We start from the raw sequence: 14,730 nt of genomic DNA, 5'->3' as shown, positions 1-14,730 counted from the left end.
GGCCAGGACACGGGGCAGGGCCCCTTTCAGGCCGTGAGAAATGTCATGTCATTGAAAGGACTCGAATACATCTTTCTAGCCAGCCTGCTAAACGCCACAGAACCTCCCGCTTTTACAGTCGCGTTGCCCCACCAAATCACTTGCTCTTGCTCTTGCTCTTGTTGTCCTTGGACTTGATGGCGGGGAGCGTGAATTTGTCGCTGAGGCCGCCGGCCATGGTCTTCCACTGGTAGATATCCTTGTCCATGTTCCAGGTGAGCAGGCCAACCCACGGCTGGACGTTGTAGTGAATCTTGAGCGTGACATCCCGGGCCTGCGCAATCTTGCCGCTCGGGTGCGTGATCTGGTACTTGGGTCTCTGGTTCCGCAGCTTGAGGAGGCCACTGCGATACATCCTCGAGTTAGCGACCGCACAATGTCCGACTATGTAGGGCGCGGCACGTACCGGCTGGGGTCAATGGTCTTGCCCTCGGCGCTCTTCTTGAGCTTCTTCATGGCCAGGGGGCCAATGTTCTTGAGGTGGTCGGCGCTCGGGTTCGTGATGATGGTGTCCCAGATGACGGCCGAGTTGGTCGCGTTGGCGCCCGCGGCGGCGGGCCAGTCGGCCGTGACGTAGACGAAGACCTGCTTCGTGTTCCACGTGAAGAGGGAGGAGAGGTCGGCCTCGAGGGAGAACTTTATGATAGCGTACTCTTCCTTCTTAGAGGAGTAGTAGTGCGGGCGGCCCTTCACACTATCCAAGTGCGCATGCAAAGGTTAGCTCTAGGGGGGGGCTGCGGAGCCGCAAAGTCGGCAGAAGACGGGGGTCTTGAGGAGCGCTTACACTTGGACATTGTTGGGGCTGATGACGCCGCTGGGCGTGCGCGGGGTGAAGAGATCGGTGGCGGCGATGAAGGCGCCGAGGACGCACGCGACGGTGGTGAAGAAGCCGAAGACGTTCTGGAGGCGGGTGAAGGAGGAGTGCATGCTGGGCGGCGCGCGGATGCGCTCGCTGAGGTGGGAAAACGGGGTATCTGTCGAACGAAGTAAAAAGAGAGAGTCGTATGCGCGGCGCAGGCTTTCTATCGCAGCATTGGGGCCTTGGGACGGGTGTGTTGGCGGCAGATGATGATGTCGTGGTCGGTGGAGGAACCGGACAGCTGGAGCTTGGGTGGTGTCTGTCGCGGATTAGGACACGTTGGAGCTGCGCGGCTGCAGTTGCGTTGCGCTCGCCGCTCAGCCTTGCGCGGCACTGGCGGGGCAGCGTGTCAGTGGATCGCCCCGGCGCGGACTCCCGGCCTCCAGGGGTGCAAGGACGACACTTACATCCGGGCACCCACCAGCTTTCAGAGAAATTGGACTTGAAGGAACCGGCCTTGTTTACACGATAGATTTTACATGTGGAGTTACAGTAACAGACAAGGCGTAGATGCGGTTTCTCTACGATATCGACGCATGCTGCGCCTGGGCTCAGACTTAACTGAAGGTGACGCTACGAGTGTAGGAGTCTAGGAGAGCGACGTGGCCGAAGGCTACCAGGCGGTAGCGAGGCGAACCGCGACAACCATGGACCTAAATGGCCCGATTCAGAAGCAATGGGCGAAATGTATAGCGCAGTGGACGTGGACACCAGTGCATAGGCAGATCGGTGGAGCTGATGAGGCTCCCCGCCTCAGCCAGCCTTGATGAGACTCCCGTGAGTCCCGTCCATCCAGAACTCAACCGCTACTGGCTAAGTTACACCATGCATGCCCTTAGGCGGCGGGTTGAACTGAACCTTCCATCGCACTTCGGGTTGGCGCGTGACGACACATGCATCCAGTGATTGGCCATGTCAGCTCTGTGCGCAGCACCTCAGCGCATGTACTTCGTACCTAGGCAGCCTTATGAGCACTCTCCCTCGTCGAATGCGAGAGCCCACCCTTGCTTCTCATCGCCTTGTTATCATGTCCAAGCCCTCGAGTTGTCGTTGCCGACCGATTGCCGCGTCCCCTCGCAGCCTTCTGAGCCTGGTACACTGCCGCGCAGACAAAGCATGAAGCCAGCGCCATGGCCGCCGCAGTCGCCGCCGACCCAGACACCGATGGGTCGCGCAGGAAGCGGGCCGCCGGCGGCGCATCCCCGATGGTGAGTGAGCCAATGTCAATACGGGCCGTCGCGTGGGGGAGAGATTCCAGGACTGCAGTGTCATTCTCCGGGCTCTCAGAATGGCACGGGCGTCGACTGTTCGGGCGGCGGCTCCGGCGCATCCAAGTTTCAACAGGGGCGTTGGTGAACCGTGCCTGCTTGCCTACATGGATCCATGGATCCCGTCGTATTGCGCTGCCAACAAGACCTGGACGACGCGCCTGGGCTTCAGCACTTCCGGGGTGCTCCAGTGGTCGCAGCACAGGTCCCCCGTTCCATGGCTGCCCGCGCCCCACTAAATTTTGCCCGGCCATCACCTCAGTTCGCAGAACGCCCCCCACCGCTAACGGTTGCAGAATCAACCACCATCGCCAACTCGTCATCGCACTTTGCTTCATGCCGCATCCGCCGGCGACCCTCAAGCGTGAGTTTTCCGTGGTTCTCGATACCTGTCTACTACATAGCCGAGTCTAACTAGACGTCAGCCGCAGCCTCCGGCGCAGGAAAGCAACCGCCGCCCTGACCGACGAAGCACTCGACGCAAACCTGGACGGACACGCAGGCCCGCCGCCCATTCACACGTCGCCACGAACGGAACACCGGGAGCCGAAGAGGGCTCGAGAGTCGTACGTCGCTAGCAGATACTTTCATCTGTTCCCTGGGCGCTTCTGACGGGTGGCAGTCCCTGGGAAAGATACCTTTCCGATGCGAAGCATTCATACCCGGACTATGGGTAAGTTACCATCGGGACGCACGACGACCGACCGTGACACGCCTGCTGACGCCATACCCAGGTCTAAGGAGGAAAGGATGACTTCAAAGCGGCTGGTAGTTCACGCCTTTGGCCTTACCGTAGAGGTCGTTGCTGAAACGTCACAGAGGAGCATCAACGGTCAGTCGGGCCCGGTGAACACCCTCAATCGCCAGACACACTACGATTCCGTTCCCTGGGACGCCTCGCCCCCCAGCAAGCGACAGCGGCCAAATGCCTCCGATACCATTCTATCCTTCACGGGCAGGGGTTCCGGATCAAGCGATAGGCGATCACAGGTCCACGTCGAGGATCTGACCAAATCGAGCTCACACGATGGCCACGACGTATGGAGCATTTCGAGCGCTGGGAAGGTGCCCAGTACGGCTGCGGCTCTCCCCGAGTTTCGACATGCGCAGACCTATGGCAGATCGTCCAAACCGCGCCAGCGCAAGAGTCGGCAATCCCTCAGCCAGACAGGTCTGCAGGCCAAGGGACACGATACCACGACACCCACCCACTTCGGCGACCGCTCCGACTTGGACAGCCCAGATGTTTTGGCCATTGAGGACCACTCTGCCCCTTCCCGGGTTGTTTCGGATCTGCTGCTGTCTCGTAAGGCTGTGCGACCTCATCAAGCCATGGACCACTCTGGCCCGGCCGTCAAGCGGGCAAACCCTGCAAAGGGGGTACTTGAATCCATTCAGAGTTCAGACGAGTCCCTAGATGATCTGAGCAACGATAAGGAGCCCGTTCAGCTGCCCAGCAAGAAGCCAACAAATTTTGATGGCGTTGCCTCTACGTCATCACAGAAACGAGTATCAAGCAGGGGCGACATCCAGCAAACGACGTTTCAAAGGCCACAACGAACCACAGCAGGTAGTCGGGCTGCCTTGCCGGACATGACACTTAGGAGGGCAGCGTGCGGCAAGGCTTTCTACGACCCCGAAGGGCAATCAGACCGTGTGGTACGCCTCGTTGAAGACGGAAAGGACGCACAAACCTTGGTGCCCGTGACCGACAACGGCAAACGTGCCGCACAGCCATGGCTGGCCATCAACATGGCTACAGTGCAGAAGGTATTCCACGCTTCGACTCACAGCTCCTGCGTCATCGTCGAGCGCCCTGGGAACAATATTCACCCCGGCAAAGCGTTTCTGGAGTTCAAAAACCTAGAAGCCGCCATGGCGTTCGTCAGGGCTGTACCCCCTGACCGCACCATTGAACGTGAAATGTGAGTTTCGTTCGCCCCCGCAACCCCCCCTCCCCTTCTTTCCCCCTCTTCTGTCCAAGACGGCTGACATCGATTAGCGCGTACCTTGAGAGTGGTGTTCGCAACGCCCTTAAACAGGCGGAGGGGTACAGAGAATCGTGCCCTCGAGACCAAGCAGAGTCTGCGACCAAGCACCAGCAAGCACCATGGGCATCCAAACCCGTCAGCACGGAAGACGGTGGAGGGGGTGCGACTTCAAGACCCAAATCAGGCGCCGAACCACAAAGGTTGACACGGTCCATGGGCCCTCCCAATGCCCTCGACGACGTCGACATGTCGACCCAGGGTACGACCCTCGGCACCCGCCGCACCAGACGGACCTCGCCCAAGCGATTCTACAGGGAACCAACACCAGAGCGCTGGACGACCAACCATCCAGAATGGCGGGAGCGCTGGCAGCGATCGCTCGTATACCCAGCTACTGGGAAGAATAGAGCAACGGTGGACGACGAAGACATTCCAAGGCTGGATGAGGGAGAGTTTCTCAACGACAATCTCATCAGCTTCTACATCCGCTACCTCCAGGCTACGCTGGAACGAGAGTCGCCCCAGGTCCTCAAGAAGGTTCACATCTTTAGCACCTTCTTCTTCGAGAAACTCCGCTCTACCAAGGGCAGGATCAACTATGATGGCGTCAAGGCCTGGACCGCGAAAATCGATCTCTTCTCGTACGATTACATCGTCGTTCCTGTCAACGAGCACGCACATTGGTACTTGGCAATCATTTGCAACGTACCAAATGCTATCCAAGGCGTGCCGGAGGATGATGACGTCGAGATGATTGACGATCCCCGGAAGCCACACGACAAGGATCCGCGATCAACGCCTCCACCCTCTTCACGGACTCTCCAATCCTCTCCCGGCGGGAAAAGGCTTGATCCCAGACAGCCCAGAATTGTGACTCTGGACTCGTTAGAGTCTCCACACTCCCCAACCTGCCGGGCTCTGAAGGAGTATCTGATAGAGGAAGCCAGGGACAAGAAAAACATCGAACTGGCTGTGGTCCCAAGCGGCATGTCCGCCAAAAAGATTCCCTGTCAGAACAACTACTGCGATTGCGGCGTGTATGTTCTCGGATATCTGAAGGAATTCTTGAAGGATCCAGATGAGGTAGCACGCAAGTTGCTTCAGAGAGAAGACCTCGACTGGGATATTCAACCGGCTCAATTGCGAGAGAACGTCCGCAAGTTGCTGTTCGATCTGCAAGAAGCGCAGAGCAAACGACTCGAGGAGGAAAAGCAAGAGAAACGCGCCGCTCTGCAAAAGAAGAAGGCTGCGAAGAAAGGACAACAAGAAGCTGACCAGCCTGACAATCCCTCGGCTCTAAAGGCGTCACTGCCGGAAAGTTCGTCTGTCGAAAGCATGGCGAGCAGTGCTGCAAGTGCTGCTAGTGCAAAGAGCGGCCAGTCGGCAGCGAAGGAGCCCGAGACAGCCGGATCGGCCGGCGACCGAACACCAGGCACAAGAGAAGCCATCGAAGACGAGCCTGCTCTGATCGGCAGGCTCAGTAGCAGAAGCACAAGCTCCAGCACTTCATCGGCTTTTTACTCGGCTCAGGAGTCACCGGATGGGATGCCCCCGAGCGTGGCCAAGCTTCCAAAGACGACAGCAGTCGAAAAAGAGAAGAAGGCTCCTCCTACGAATCACGAAACGATCGATATCGAAGACGATGTCCAGTTGATACAGCCGCTGTCAAGCTCTTCAGACAGCAAGGAACAAGCTCATGCAGCCCGCGAGCACCGGCTCAAACGAGCACGACAGCCTTCTATTGAGCTGGCGAAGAAGCCAGCAATGCAAACTTATGGCGGAGCCTCACGAGGCAGGAAGCAGACATCGGAGCTCTCAGCTTTCTTCAATCGCCCGATTTCCAAGCCCACAAAGGGCGGCTCAGCGACGGTGAGACGAGAGCGATACAACGGCATCGACCGAAACGCAGTGGATCTCACAGACGACTCCTGATGGGGTTCCACTCGCACGGCATAGGTGATGTTCCTTGGGTGGAGGTGTGGCGAGCGTTTTTTTATACACAGGGTTTTCCTGTTCGGTCCATGGCGCAGTGAAGGAGTGTGGACGGCTACTGGCCATGCATGCATAGCGATGTAGGGGCGGCGTTTGGTGATTGTCGTTGGCCTTTGATGGCTGGTACATTGATGCATTGGGGGGGTTGTGCAGGCCAGCGACTGGGGCTGGCGGCCGTTGTAGATGAAGCGCGCAGCTGAGGGATGGCAACAGGCTCACGGCCATAGACAGTCCGGACAGATGTCTAACAAGGCGTCTGCTGAAGGAACTCGTCGGTGGCAGAAGTGAGAGCAAATGCAGGTGAATATAAACCCAGCGATTACTCCGTACACCAGGCCCGTGATTGAAATCCCATGCTTTGTGCACAGTCGCGAGAGACTCTGTAGGAGTCAAAAGTGGAAGGAGTATGACATGACATTCGATGTCCCAAATCTATGCATTACACCGCGCTATGATTCATTCATCCTCGTCGTCATCCGAGGTCCCCTCCTCTGACGCACCGTCGCCGTTGACCACGGCCTTTTGTATCCTCGGCACCTCAAACACCACGCCCCCGTTGCGCACCGCCTTGCACACCTTCCACCGCCCGAAGCGGTGCTCCTTGGCCACCGCCGCGATGACGCACAGGCCGTCCTTGCCGCGGTCGCCGCGCTCAAAGACGGCAATGTCGTTTATGATGCCGTGGATGGGCCGCCGCGACTCCTTGTTCCTGTGGGAGGGGGCGTCGCCGTTGGTCTCGGCCTCCTCCGCGGTGGGCCCGTCGTCGTTGTTGTCGTCCTGCTGGTGGTCGCCCAGGACGCCGACGGCTTCTATCTTCTTCTTGTCCTCGCTGAGCCGCCACACGCGGACGTGTCCGTCCCAGCTGCCGCTAAGGATGACGTCCGAGTAGGGGATCGTCTTGAGCGCCGTGATCCAGCGGGGGGTGGGCGCGGGGACGACGTCGGCGCTGGGGTGCTGCTCGGCCGAGGCCTGCGTCGGCTTGATGGCCGGGTCGATGCCGTGGGCGAGAGGCTGGATGTACACGGGCTTCTTCTTGGTGACGCTCCAGAGGGCGATGGCGCCGTTGTCGCTGCCCGTGACGAAGAGCTCGTCGTCGATCATGGCGATGCGGTCCATGCTGCCCTCGTGCGTGAGCGAGCGCGGGTCGACGCCCGGGCGGGGCTTCTTGTCGACGGCGCCGCCCCGGAAGACGAGCTGCGTCTCCTCAATGACCTTCCAGAGACGCGCCGTGCGGTCGCGCGCGCCGACACTGACGCAGCGCTCCTGGGCGAGGGCGTCGATGTCGACGACGTGGTCTTGGTGGCCGAAGAGCGTCTCGACGTAGGCAAGCTCGTCCAGACTCCAGACCTTGACCGTCCTGTCCTTGGAGGACGAGTACAGCTGGTTGGTGCCGCGGCGGAAGGCCAGGCCCGTGATGGCGTCGCGGTGGTGCGTCCAGACCTTGAGAGGCTTCAGGGTGGCCGCATCGTAGATGATGAGTCTCCGGTCCTCGCCGCCCGTTACCACATACTTCCCGTCTGGTGATGCGGCAACGGCGAGTATCTGCCCCACGTGCCGCTGGTAGTTCTTGTCCTTGCTCTTCCCCTTGTGTCCCCTGATCCAGGACTCCAGCTGCGGCTTCTTCCTCGGCGGGGCGGGGGGCTTCTTCGGTTTCCGTCTTGTGGTCTGCGGGAACTGGTCTTGGGGGAGGTCTTGCGTCCTCCACTTGTGCAGGTAGAGGTCTTTGGTCGTGGTGTAGAAGTAGGGCGCGCAGGCGGCGATGGAGGTTACGGCGTTGGTGTCGGTGCGGAAGAGGGTTTGGGAGGCCTTGTCAAAGGCCAATTCGGAGGCCAATTGGCGGTAAACCCGGCCTTTTGTCTCGGCCACGTCCTCTTGTAGGCGCTCGGCAATCAAATCTCTGTCGATGTCGGCCGCATCGAAGCCCGCCTCGTCCACGTGCTCCTTGATATTCTCCAGGTACCGCTCCGCCAAGCGCAGTCTCTTCTCAGCGGCAGTCTCCTCCTCTTCGTCCGAGTCGCTCTTCTCTACCTCCTCGCCCGCATCGGACGGGCTGTCGTAGCTCTCATCATCGTCGTCGGAGCCAGAAATGGACTCGTCCCGCTCGACTCGCTTCTTAGTCGCGGCGGCGGCAGCGGCGCCCTTTGCCGTGGGTTTCCCGGCCGATTTCGACGCGGCGACTCGCTTTTTGGGCGCTTCCGGTGCCGCGGGTCGCTTGCGCTTCTTCTGGGAGCCGGGGACGGTGAAAAAAGACGACATGGTGGCTCGTCCGGGTCGAACTGGCTTGCTCGCTTCCCGTCCCGCCTCGGCGTGTAAATTTGTCTGACCTGCAGCGACGCTGCTCAGAAAAAAAAGTTCGAGTGGATGGACCAGAGAAAATCTAGCCCCACATGCCTGGGGAGTGGCCCAATGACGGAGTGGGTGTCGGACAATCATAGCGCCGGGCTCCGGACGCCTTCAGCCGCCGCCGAGAGCTGGCTGGAGCTGGTTGACGCGCAGCGCATCAGCCTAGCGGGCGTCTCTGGGAGCTCGCCGGTTGCTGGAAGCTCACCTCCATCGTGTTGTCCACTGCCGTCAACACCCGTCAATCACCACATCATCACACGCTCGAGTCACAATGTAAGCTCCCATAGGATGCCCCCATGGCTAGGTCACCGTCTGACACATTCCCACAGGGAAGTTCTGCTGGGCATCACGGGCAAGGACTTCGTCCTCATCGCCGCCTCCAAGGCTGCGATGCGAGGCGCCACCATCCTCAAGGCCGCCGACGACAAGACGCGGCCGCTCACCAAGCACACCCTTCTGGCGTTTTCGGGAGAGGCAGGAGACACAGGTATGGGCATCAACGTTGTCGGAGTCGTGGGACAGGAGCTGACGCCGTTGCAGTCCAATTCGCCGAGTACATCCAAAGAAATGCCCAGCTCTACTCGATGCGCAACGAGACCGATCTGTCGCCCTCTGGCCTCGCCCACTTTGTCCGCGGCGAGCTGGCCTCGAGCCTGCGCTCCCGACACCCGTACAACGTCAACCTGCTGATGGGCGGCGTCGACCCCATCACCGGCAAGCCGCACCTCTACTGGCTGGACTACTTGGCGTCGCTGGCCGAGCTGCCCTATGCGGCCCATGGATACGCACAGTACGTGAACTCCGGCATCTACCCCATGGCGGGCCTGCGCATGCAGCCATGGCATCCGAGGCGGATCGCTGACCCGAGAACACAGATACTACTGCCTGTCCATCCTCGACAAGCACCACCACCCCGACATCACCCTCGGACAGGGCATCAAGATTCTGACAATGTGCACGGATGAGCTGAAGAGGCGGTTACCGATCGACTTCAAGGGCATGGTGGTCAAGGCGATCAAGGCAGATGGCATCGTCGACATAGAGTTTGACGACGACCGTGTGGTGAAGAGCGCATGAGGAGGCAGCAGAGGAGGGGACGTGCAAGGATATCTGTAATATTATGCTACGAGCACGCTACGGGCAAAACGTAGACTAAACCAGACGGCATGATATGCCCAGCCTGATGGACCACATCGTATGTCCCTGTTTCGAAAGGCCAACATCCGGTCCCGTGGTGGATCGTGTGACGATATCGCGACTACTCCGATGAGTAGCAGCACAAACGGTCGACTTCAACACTGAAAGTATACAGCCCCGACCATCCGGGAGCGCACTTCCTGACGGGCTGTCAGCCCGTCAGGGTCAAGGCACTTGAAAGGCGACGTCGTGAACATCCAGGCTACCCTATACCCGGGCTGGCTGTAAAACATCATCTGTACGGATACAAGCATCACTGCAAGGAATTTATTGGCAAATTGGGAAAGCATCCGAGTCCGTCAGCAACGCTCCGGGCATGACACCAGGTCTGGGCTGGTGCAGGTTTTCCATGTTTAGCAACATATCCTGCCAGCAGGTTCCACGCGCATGACCACATGCCACCAGCGCCAGGCACGTGTCGCCATTCGACGTCACCGCAACCCGTTCGGCGAGGGCGATTGCCAGCTACGAATTCCCCCGACAGAAAGGTTGAAAGCCTTGCGCCGGTGTGGGCTACTATTCCCGAAAACTGATGTGGCGTCTGACGTCGACTCAACTTGGCTGCCGAGTCGCCTGTGCCAGTCGCACGGCACATCGGGTTGATGTGGCGGCGGCATGGTGCACGTGGTGCCGGCTTGCTCGTCACACGGAAAGGGAGCGGGACAGAGAACAGCATGGACCACGCGCGCGAGATGCTGATCGCCAGGGACGCACCGCTATGGCACTCGTTCTCGCTCGTACAGGCAGATGAGATGAGGTTTGTTTGGTACAGCAAACGATGGTGTCTATCATGTAGACCAGGCAAACACGCCCCAGCCCAGGCGCCCCGGAGACTCGTATCCAAGAGTCACGTCGGGCCACACGGCATGCAAGACCGGGACCTGTTGCAGAAGGAACGAACCAGGGCTACGTAACCCAGCCCGGCGCGGGCAGGTGGTGACCGAAACACGCGTTTGGGCGAGGGGTTTGAGCGAGTTGGTGTAACCCAAGGTATCTGTAGCATCTGGGCATCGGCGAGGTACCTGGTCTACGTTGTGCGCGCAGATGGGATGTCCGGCCGCATGGCGAGATTCTCGAAAACGCAGACCCTTAAAGTCAAGACTCAGGACCGCGAGCACCGACTGGCCAAGGGGCGTAAGGTTTCGGGGCACACGCTGGAACGTGGGAAGCGGTGAAGCGCCTCCGGGTCGGCGAGGCGTCGGGGTTGAGTCGCCACCCCCAGAGGAGCGACTCGTGATGACGTCTCTGGGGGGGATGGTCGAGGTCCCGATCCCTGCCGGCCAGGTACAGAACAGGCATTTGCAGGCGGAGGCGGTACCTCGCGAATACATGCGGCCGCTGATGCGTCGAGGTGGCCGGCCAGTAAAAATAGCGGCGTTTGTGGCTTCCAGCGCCTGCTGCACGCACCGCCGCAGTGACTGGCCGCAACGGCAGCACCGCAGCCTCATGTGGGCCGCGCCTGCGCCTGTCTGTACGCTGCGCTGCGCTGCGCTGCCCAGTGCTCTGCGCTGGCGCTCGCCCCCCCGAGGGTGGAAGGAAAAATTTGACCCTTCTGCCTTTTGGGCACTAGCCTCCTTCTGGCCACTCACCACCCTCCAACCAATTTTTTTTCCCTTCCACTTCGCCTCCTCCACTGGCTCGCTCTCCCGTCCCTTTTCTTCTCCCACAACCTCTCAAACCCCCCCATCAAAACACTCCATCCTCCATCCCCCCTCATCTCGCCCACTTCTCCCAGACGTCCTCTCGTCTTTCCTTGGTCTTTCCTTTGAAGATTCTGCGTGCTTCTTCGAGGGATACTGCAGGCACACTCCCCTAGTGTGTTCGATCGATCATAATACTTGGAGGAAGAAAATCCGAGAGCATAGCACTCTGTTTTCCTTCCTTTGCGTCGCATTCTCTCCTGTCTCTTTCGTGCGGACAGGCCTCTATTTCACTCTCTTCGCATCTCAGAGGGTGATTTTACAAACGACCGACTTCACGTCGACACGACTTTCGCGCCTACTCGACTCGCGAGACTACAAACTCGACCCGACCTTCCACTGAAACCCAAGTGTCTCAATATGGCGGATCAACTCAACATGGGCGGCCTCAACCTTGGCCCCGGCCAGCCGCGATCTTACATCCCGCCTCACATGCGCAACCGTCCTGGCCCCCCCGCCGGACCTCCCGCTGGCCCTCCCGCTGGAGTTCCTGCTGGTCCTCCGATGAACGGCGCTCCCGCTCCTAATGGAGCCCCCAACGGAGGCCCCAACGGACTGGGCAACAGTGCCTGGGCTGCCAAGTGAGTCTTCTTCCCATCGCTCGAGTTACTCCTCAGTGAACTGACAAACGAACAGCCAGCCCGCCCCGGCTTACGGTGGCCGTCAAGGCGGCGGCAACTGGAGCAACGGCGCTGACGCCCCCCCCGCTTTCCAGGGCGGCAACCGCCGCGGCGGCTGGGGTGGTGGCCGCGGAGGCTACTCTGGCGGCGGTGGCTACGAGGGTCACGGCAGCTCTGCCCGTGGCTCTGGCGACGGACAGTGGCGCGACGGCAAGCACGTCCCTGGCCCGGCTAACCCCCGCGTCGAGCGCGAGCTCTTCGGCACCCCGGACGACCCTTCGAAGCAGCACACCGGTATCAACTTCGAGAAGTACGACGACATCCCCGTTGAGGCTTCCGGCCACGATGTCCCTGAGCCTGTCAACCAGTTCACCACACCCCCGCTGGACGAGCACCTGTGCCGCAACATCGAGCTGGCTCACTACAAGGTGCCCACTCCTGTCCAGAAGTACTCCATCCCCATCGTGATGGGCGGCCGCGACCTCATGGCCTGTGCCCAGACTGGTTCTGGCAAGACCGGTGGTTTCCTCTTCCCCATCCTCTCGCAGGCCTTCCTCAACGGTCCTTCTGCTGTCCCGGCCGGCGCTGCTGGCCAGTTTGGTCGCCAGCGCAAGGCCTACCCCACCTCGCTGATTCTGGCCCCCACCCGCGAGCTGGTTTCTCAGATCTACGATGAGTCCCGCAAGTTTGCCTACCGCTCCTGGGTCCGCCCTTGCGTCGTCTACGGTGGTGCCGATATTGGCTCCCAGCTCCGCCAGATCGAGCGCGGCTGCGATCTTCTTGTTGCTACCCCCGGCCGATTGGTGGACCTCATAGAGCGAGGCCGCATCTCCCTCTGCAACATCAAGTACCTCGTCCTCGACGAGGCTGACCGCATGCTTGACATGGGTTTCGAGCCCCAGATTCGCCGCATTGTCGAGGGTGAGGACATGCCCATGGTCGCCAACCGCCAGACTCTCATGTTCTCGGCCACCTTCCCCCGCGACATCCAGATGCTCGCCCGCGACTTCCTCAAGGACTACATCTTCCTTTCCGTCGGCCGCGTTGGTTCGACCTCCGAGAACATCACGCAGAAGGTCGAGTTTGTCGAGGACATTGACAAGCGCTCTGTCCTCCTCGACATCCTCCACACTCATGCCGGCGGCCTGACGCTCATCTTCGTCGAGACCAAGCGCATGGCTGATTCGCTCTCCGACTTCCTCATCAACCAGAACTTCCCCGCCACATCTATCCACGGAGACCGCACCCAGCGCGAGCGTGAGCGTGCCCTGGAGTTCTTCCGCAACGGTCGCTGCCCCATCATGGTGGCTACTGCTGTTGCCGCCCGTGGTCTTGATATCCCCAACGTCACCCACGTCATCAACTACGATCTCCCCACCGACATTGACGACTACGTTCACCGTATTGGTCGTACTGGTCGTGCTGGTAACACGGGTATCGCAACTGCCTTTTTCAACCGTGGAAACCGGGGCGTCGTTCGGGAGCTTATGGATCTCCTGAAGGAGGCCAACCAGGAGGTTCCGCCCTTCCTCGAGGCTATTGCCCGCGAGTCTTCCTTCGGCGGTGGCGGTCGTGGCGGCCGATCCCGCGGCGGCGGCGGCCGTGGCGGCAATGCCAACCGCGATTTCCGCAAGTTCGGCGGCGGCGGCGGCGGCGGTGGCGGTGGTTTCGGCGGTGGCTTCGGCGGTGCCCCCCAGAGCGCTGGCTACGGCGGCGGTGGTGGTTTCGGCGGTCCTCAGGGAGGCTCCGGCTACGGCGGCAGCGGTGGCTACGGAGGTGGTGGCTACGGCGGCGGCGGCTACGGCAACCCTGGTGGCGCCGGCTCCCAGTCTTGGTGGTAAACTCGTCAACCACTACTCTTCGTCGATGCGAGGCTGCGTTCTTGGGCCGCATCGACGCGCACTTGCGCTGTCTGGGCGTCTTTTGCTCTGACGACTGCATCGATTCTTCTTTTTTTTTTTTGGACGCACATGCACTGTTGCTTTTCTCAGTTTTCTTCGGACACACACGGCGGCATCATGACCTGGCGAAGCCGGACGAGTGCCTTTGTTAAGGCAGTAACGGTCACGGGGCATCCACGACGCATCTGATAGATTGCATTTCTTTTTGATTTCGGCACTCTCCTCGATTGATACCCTTAGACCGAGATTTGGGGAACTTGACGACCCGGGCAGAACAGTGGTGTTTATGGATCTAGGGCCACTCACTAGATCTGGACAGGAGCATCGCGACTCTCGCGCTTCTGCCGTCACGTCACGTCAGCAAGGGACTCCCCCCTTAGGGCATTTTTCTCGCTTTCACGATAGAGGGTCATGTTATCGCCGTGCGACATAGACAAAAGTGGATTTCTCGGTTCTCTGGTCGGAAGTTGCTCAGGGCCTCTCGACGACGGACGGACATGGACATGGCGAGAGAGCATTGAGCATTGATTGGGAAAGGAGTGATCAACCGATTGGTCCCTTTCCGGTTCATTCTGAGAGCATGGGCGAAGCCGCTCGACACAGGTTATGGATTTTGAGTTGGACGGCAGGCATCACACGCTCTCGCTGTTGGAGGGCCATGGGGGCTCGGACCTGGCCGGGGAAAAGGAAACGGCCGGGCTACAGCCTGAGAAGGGCAGAACCGCGGACTGCGACATGTTGCTGCGGTGCGGTGCCCGTGGTTAGACAGGACAACCAGAGCGAACTGAGGAGTTCGAATAAAAAAAAGGTTTTGCACTTA

General features: G+C 60.0%; 5 protein-coding genes across 5 annotated transcripts; 3 read left to right on the top strand and 2 right to left on the bottom strand.

Annotated features, from left to right (window-relative positions):
• Positions 1 to 136: 136 nt before the first annotated feature.
• On the bottom strand, positions 137 to 966 carry PLICBS_009449 (signal peptidase complex subunit; the record flags this gene model as incomplete). The annotated part of the gene is made up of 3 exons (XM_018325060.2): positions 137 to 383; positions 446 to 733; positions 824 to 966. 3 exons carry the CDS (start codon positions 964 to 966, stop codon positions 137 to 139), a joined length of 678 nt encoding a protein of 225 aa, XP_018176454.2.
• Positions 967 to 2,028: 1,062 nt separating this feature from the next.
• On the top strand, positions 2,029 to 6,089 carry PLICBS_009448 (uncharacterized protein; the record flags this gene model as incomplete). Its single annotated transcript, XM_018325059.2, has 6 exons — positions 2,029 to 2,106; positions 2,463 to 2,530; positions 2,592 to 2,732; positions 2,789 to 2,839; positions 2,901 to 4,091; positions 4,169 to 6,089. The coding sequence occupies 6 exons, from the start codon at positions 2,029 to 2,031 to the stop codon at positions 6,087 to 6,089; spliced, it is 3,450 nt and encodes a 1,149-aa protein (XP_018176453.2).
• A 516-nt stretch (positions 6,090 to 6,605) lies between these two features.
• Positions 6,606 to 8,405, bottom strand: PLICBS_009447 (pre-rRNA processing protein; the record flags this gene model as incomplete). Its single annotated transcript, XM_018325058.2, has 1 exon — positions 6,606 to 8,405. The coding sequence occupies one exon, from the start codon at positions 8,403 to 8,405 to the stop codon at positions 6,606 to 6,608; it is 1,800 nt and encodes a 599-aa protein (XP_018176452.2).
• A 383-nt stretch (positions 8,406 to 8,788) lies between these two features.
• On the top strand, positions 8,789 to 9,569 carry PLICBS_009446 (proteasome subunit beta type-4; the record flags this gene model as incomplete). The annotated part of the gene is made up of 4 exons (XM_065601635.1): positions 8,789 to 8,796; positions 8,822 to 8,979; positions 9,033 to 9,282; positions 9,368 to 9,569. 4 exons carry the CDS (start codon positions 8,789 to 8,791, stop codon positions 9,567 to 9,569), a joined length of 618 nt encoding a protein of 205 aa, XP_065457707.1.
• Positions 9,570 to 11,749: 2,180 nt separating this feature from the next.
• Positions 11,750 to 13,850, top strand: PLICBS_009445 (DEAD-box ATP-dependent RNA helicase; the record flags this gene model as incomplete). Its single annotated transcript, XM_018325056.2, has 2 exons — positions 11,750 to 11,970; positions 12,026 to 13,850. 2 exons carry the CDS (start codon positions 11,750 to 11,752, stop codon positions 13,848 to 13,850), a joined length of 2,046 nt encoding a protein of 681 aa, XP_018176450.2.
• Positions 13,851 to 14,730: the final 880 nt, after the last annotated feature.

Source organism: Purpureocillium lilacinum (genome assembly GCF_023168085.1).
Source record: "Purpureocillium lilacinum CBS 284.36 DNA, scaffold_7, whole genome shotgun sequence".
NCBI classification, from domain to species: domain Eukaryota; kingdom Fungi; phylum Ascomycota; class Sordariomycetes; order Hypocreales; family Ophiocordycipitaceae; genus Purpureocillium; species Purpureocillium lilacinum.
This window is presented reverse-complemented; position numbering and strand designations above follow the sequence as displayed.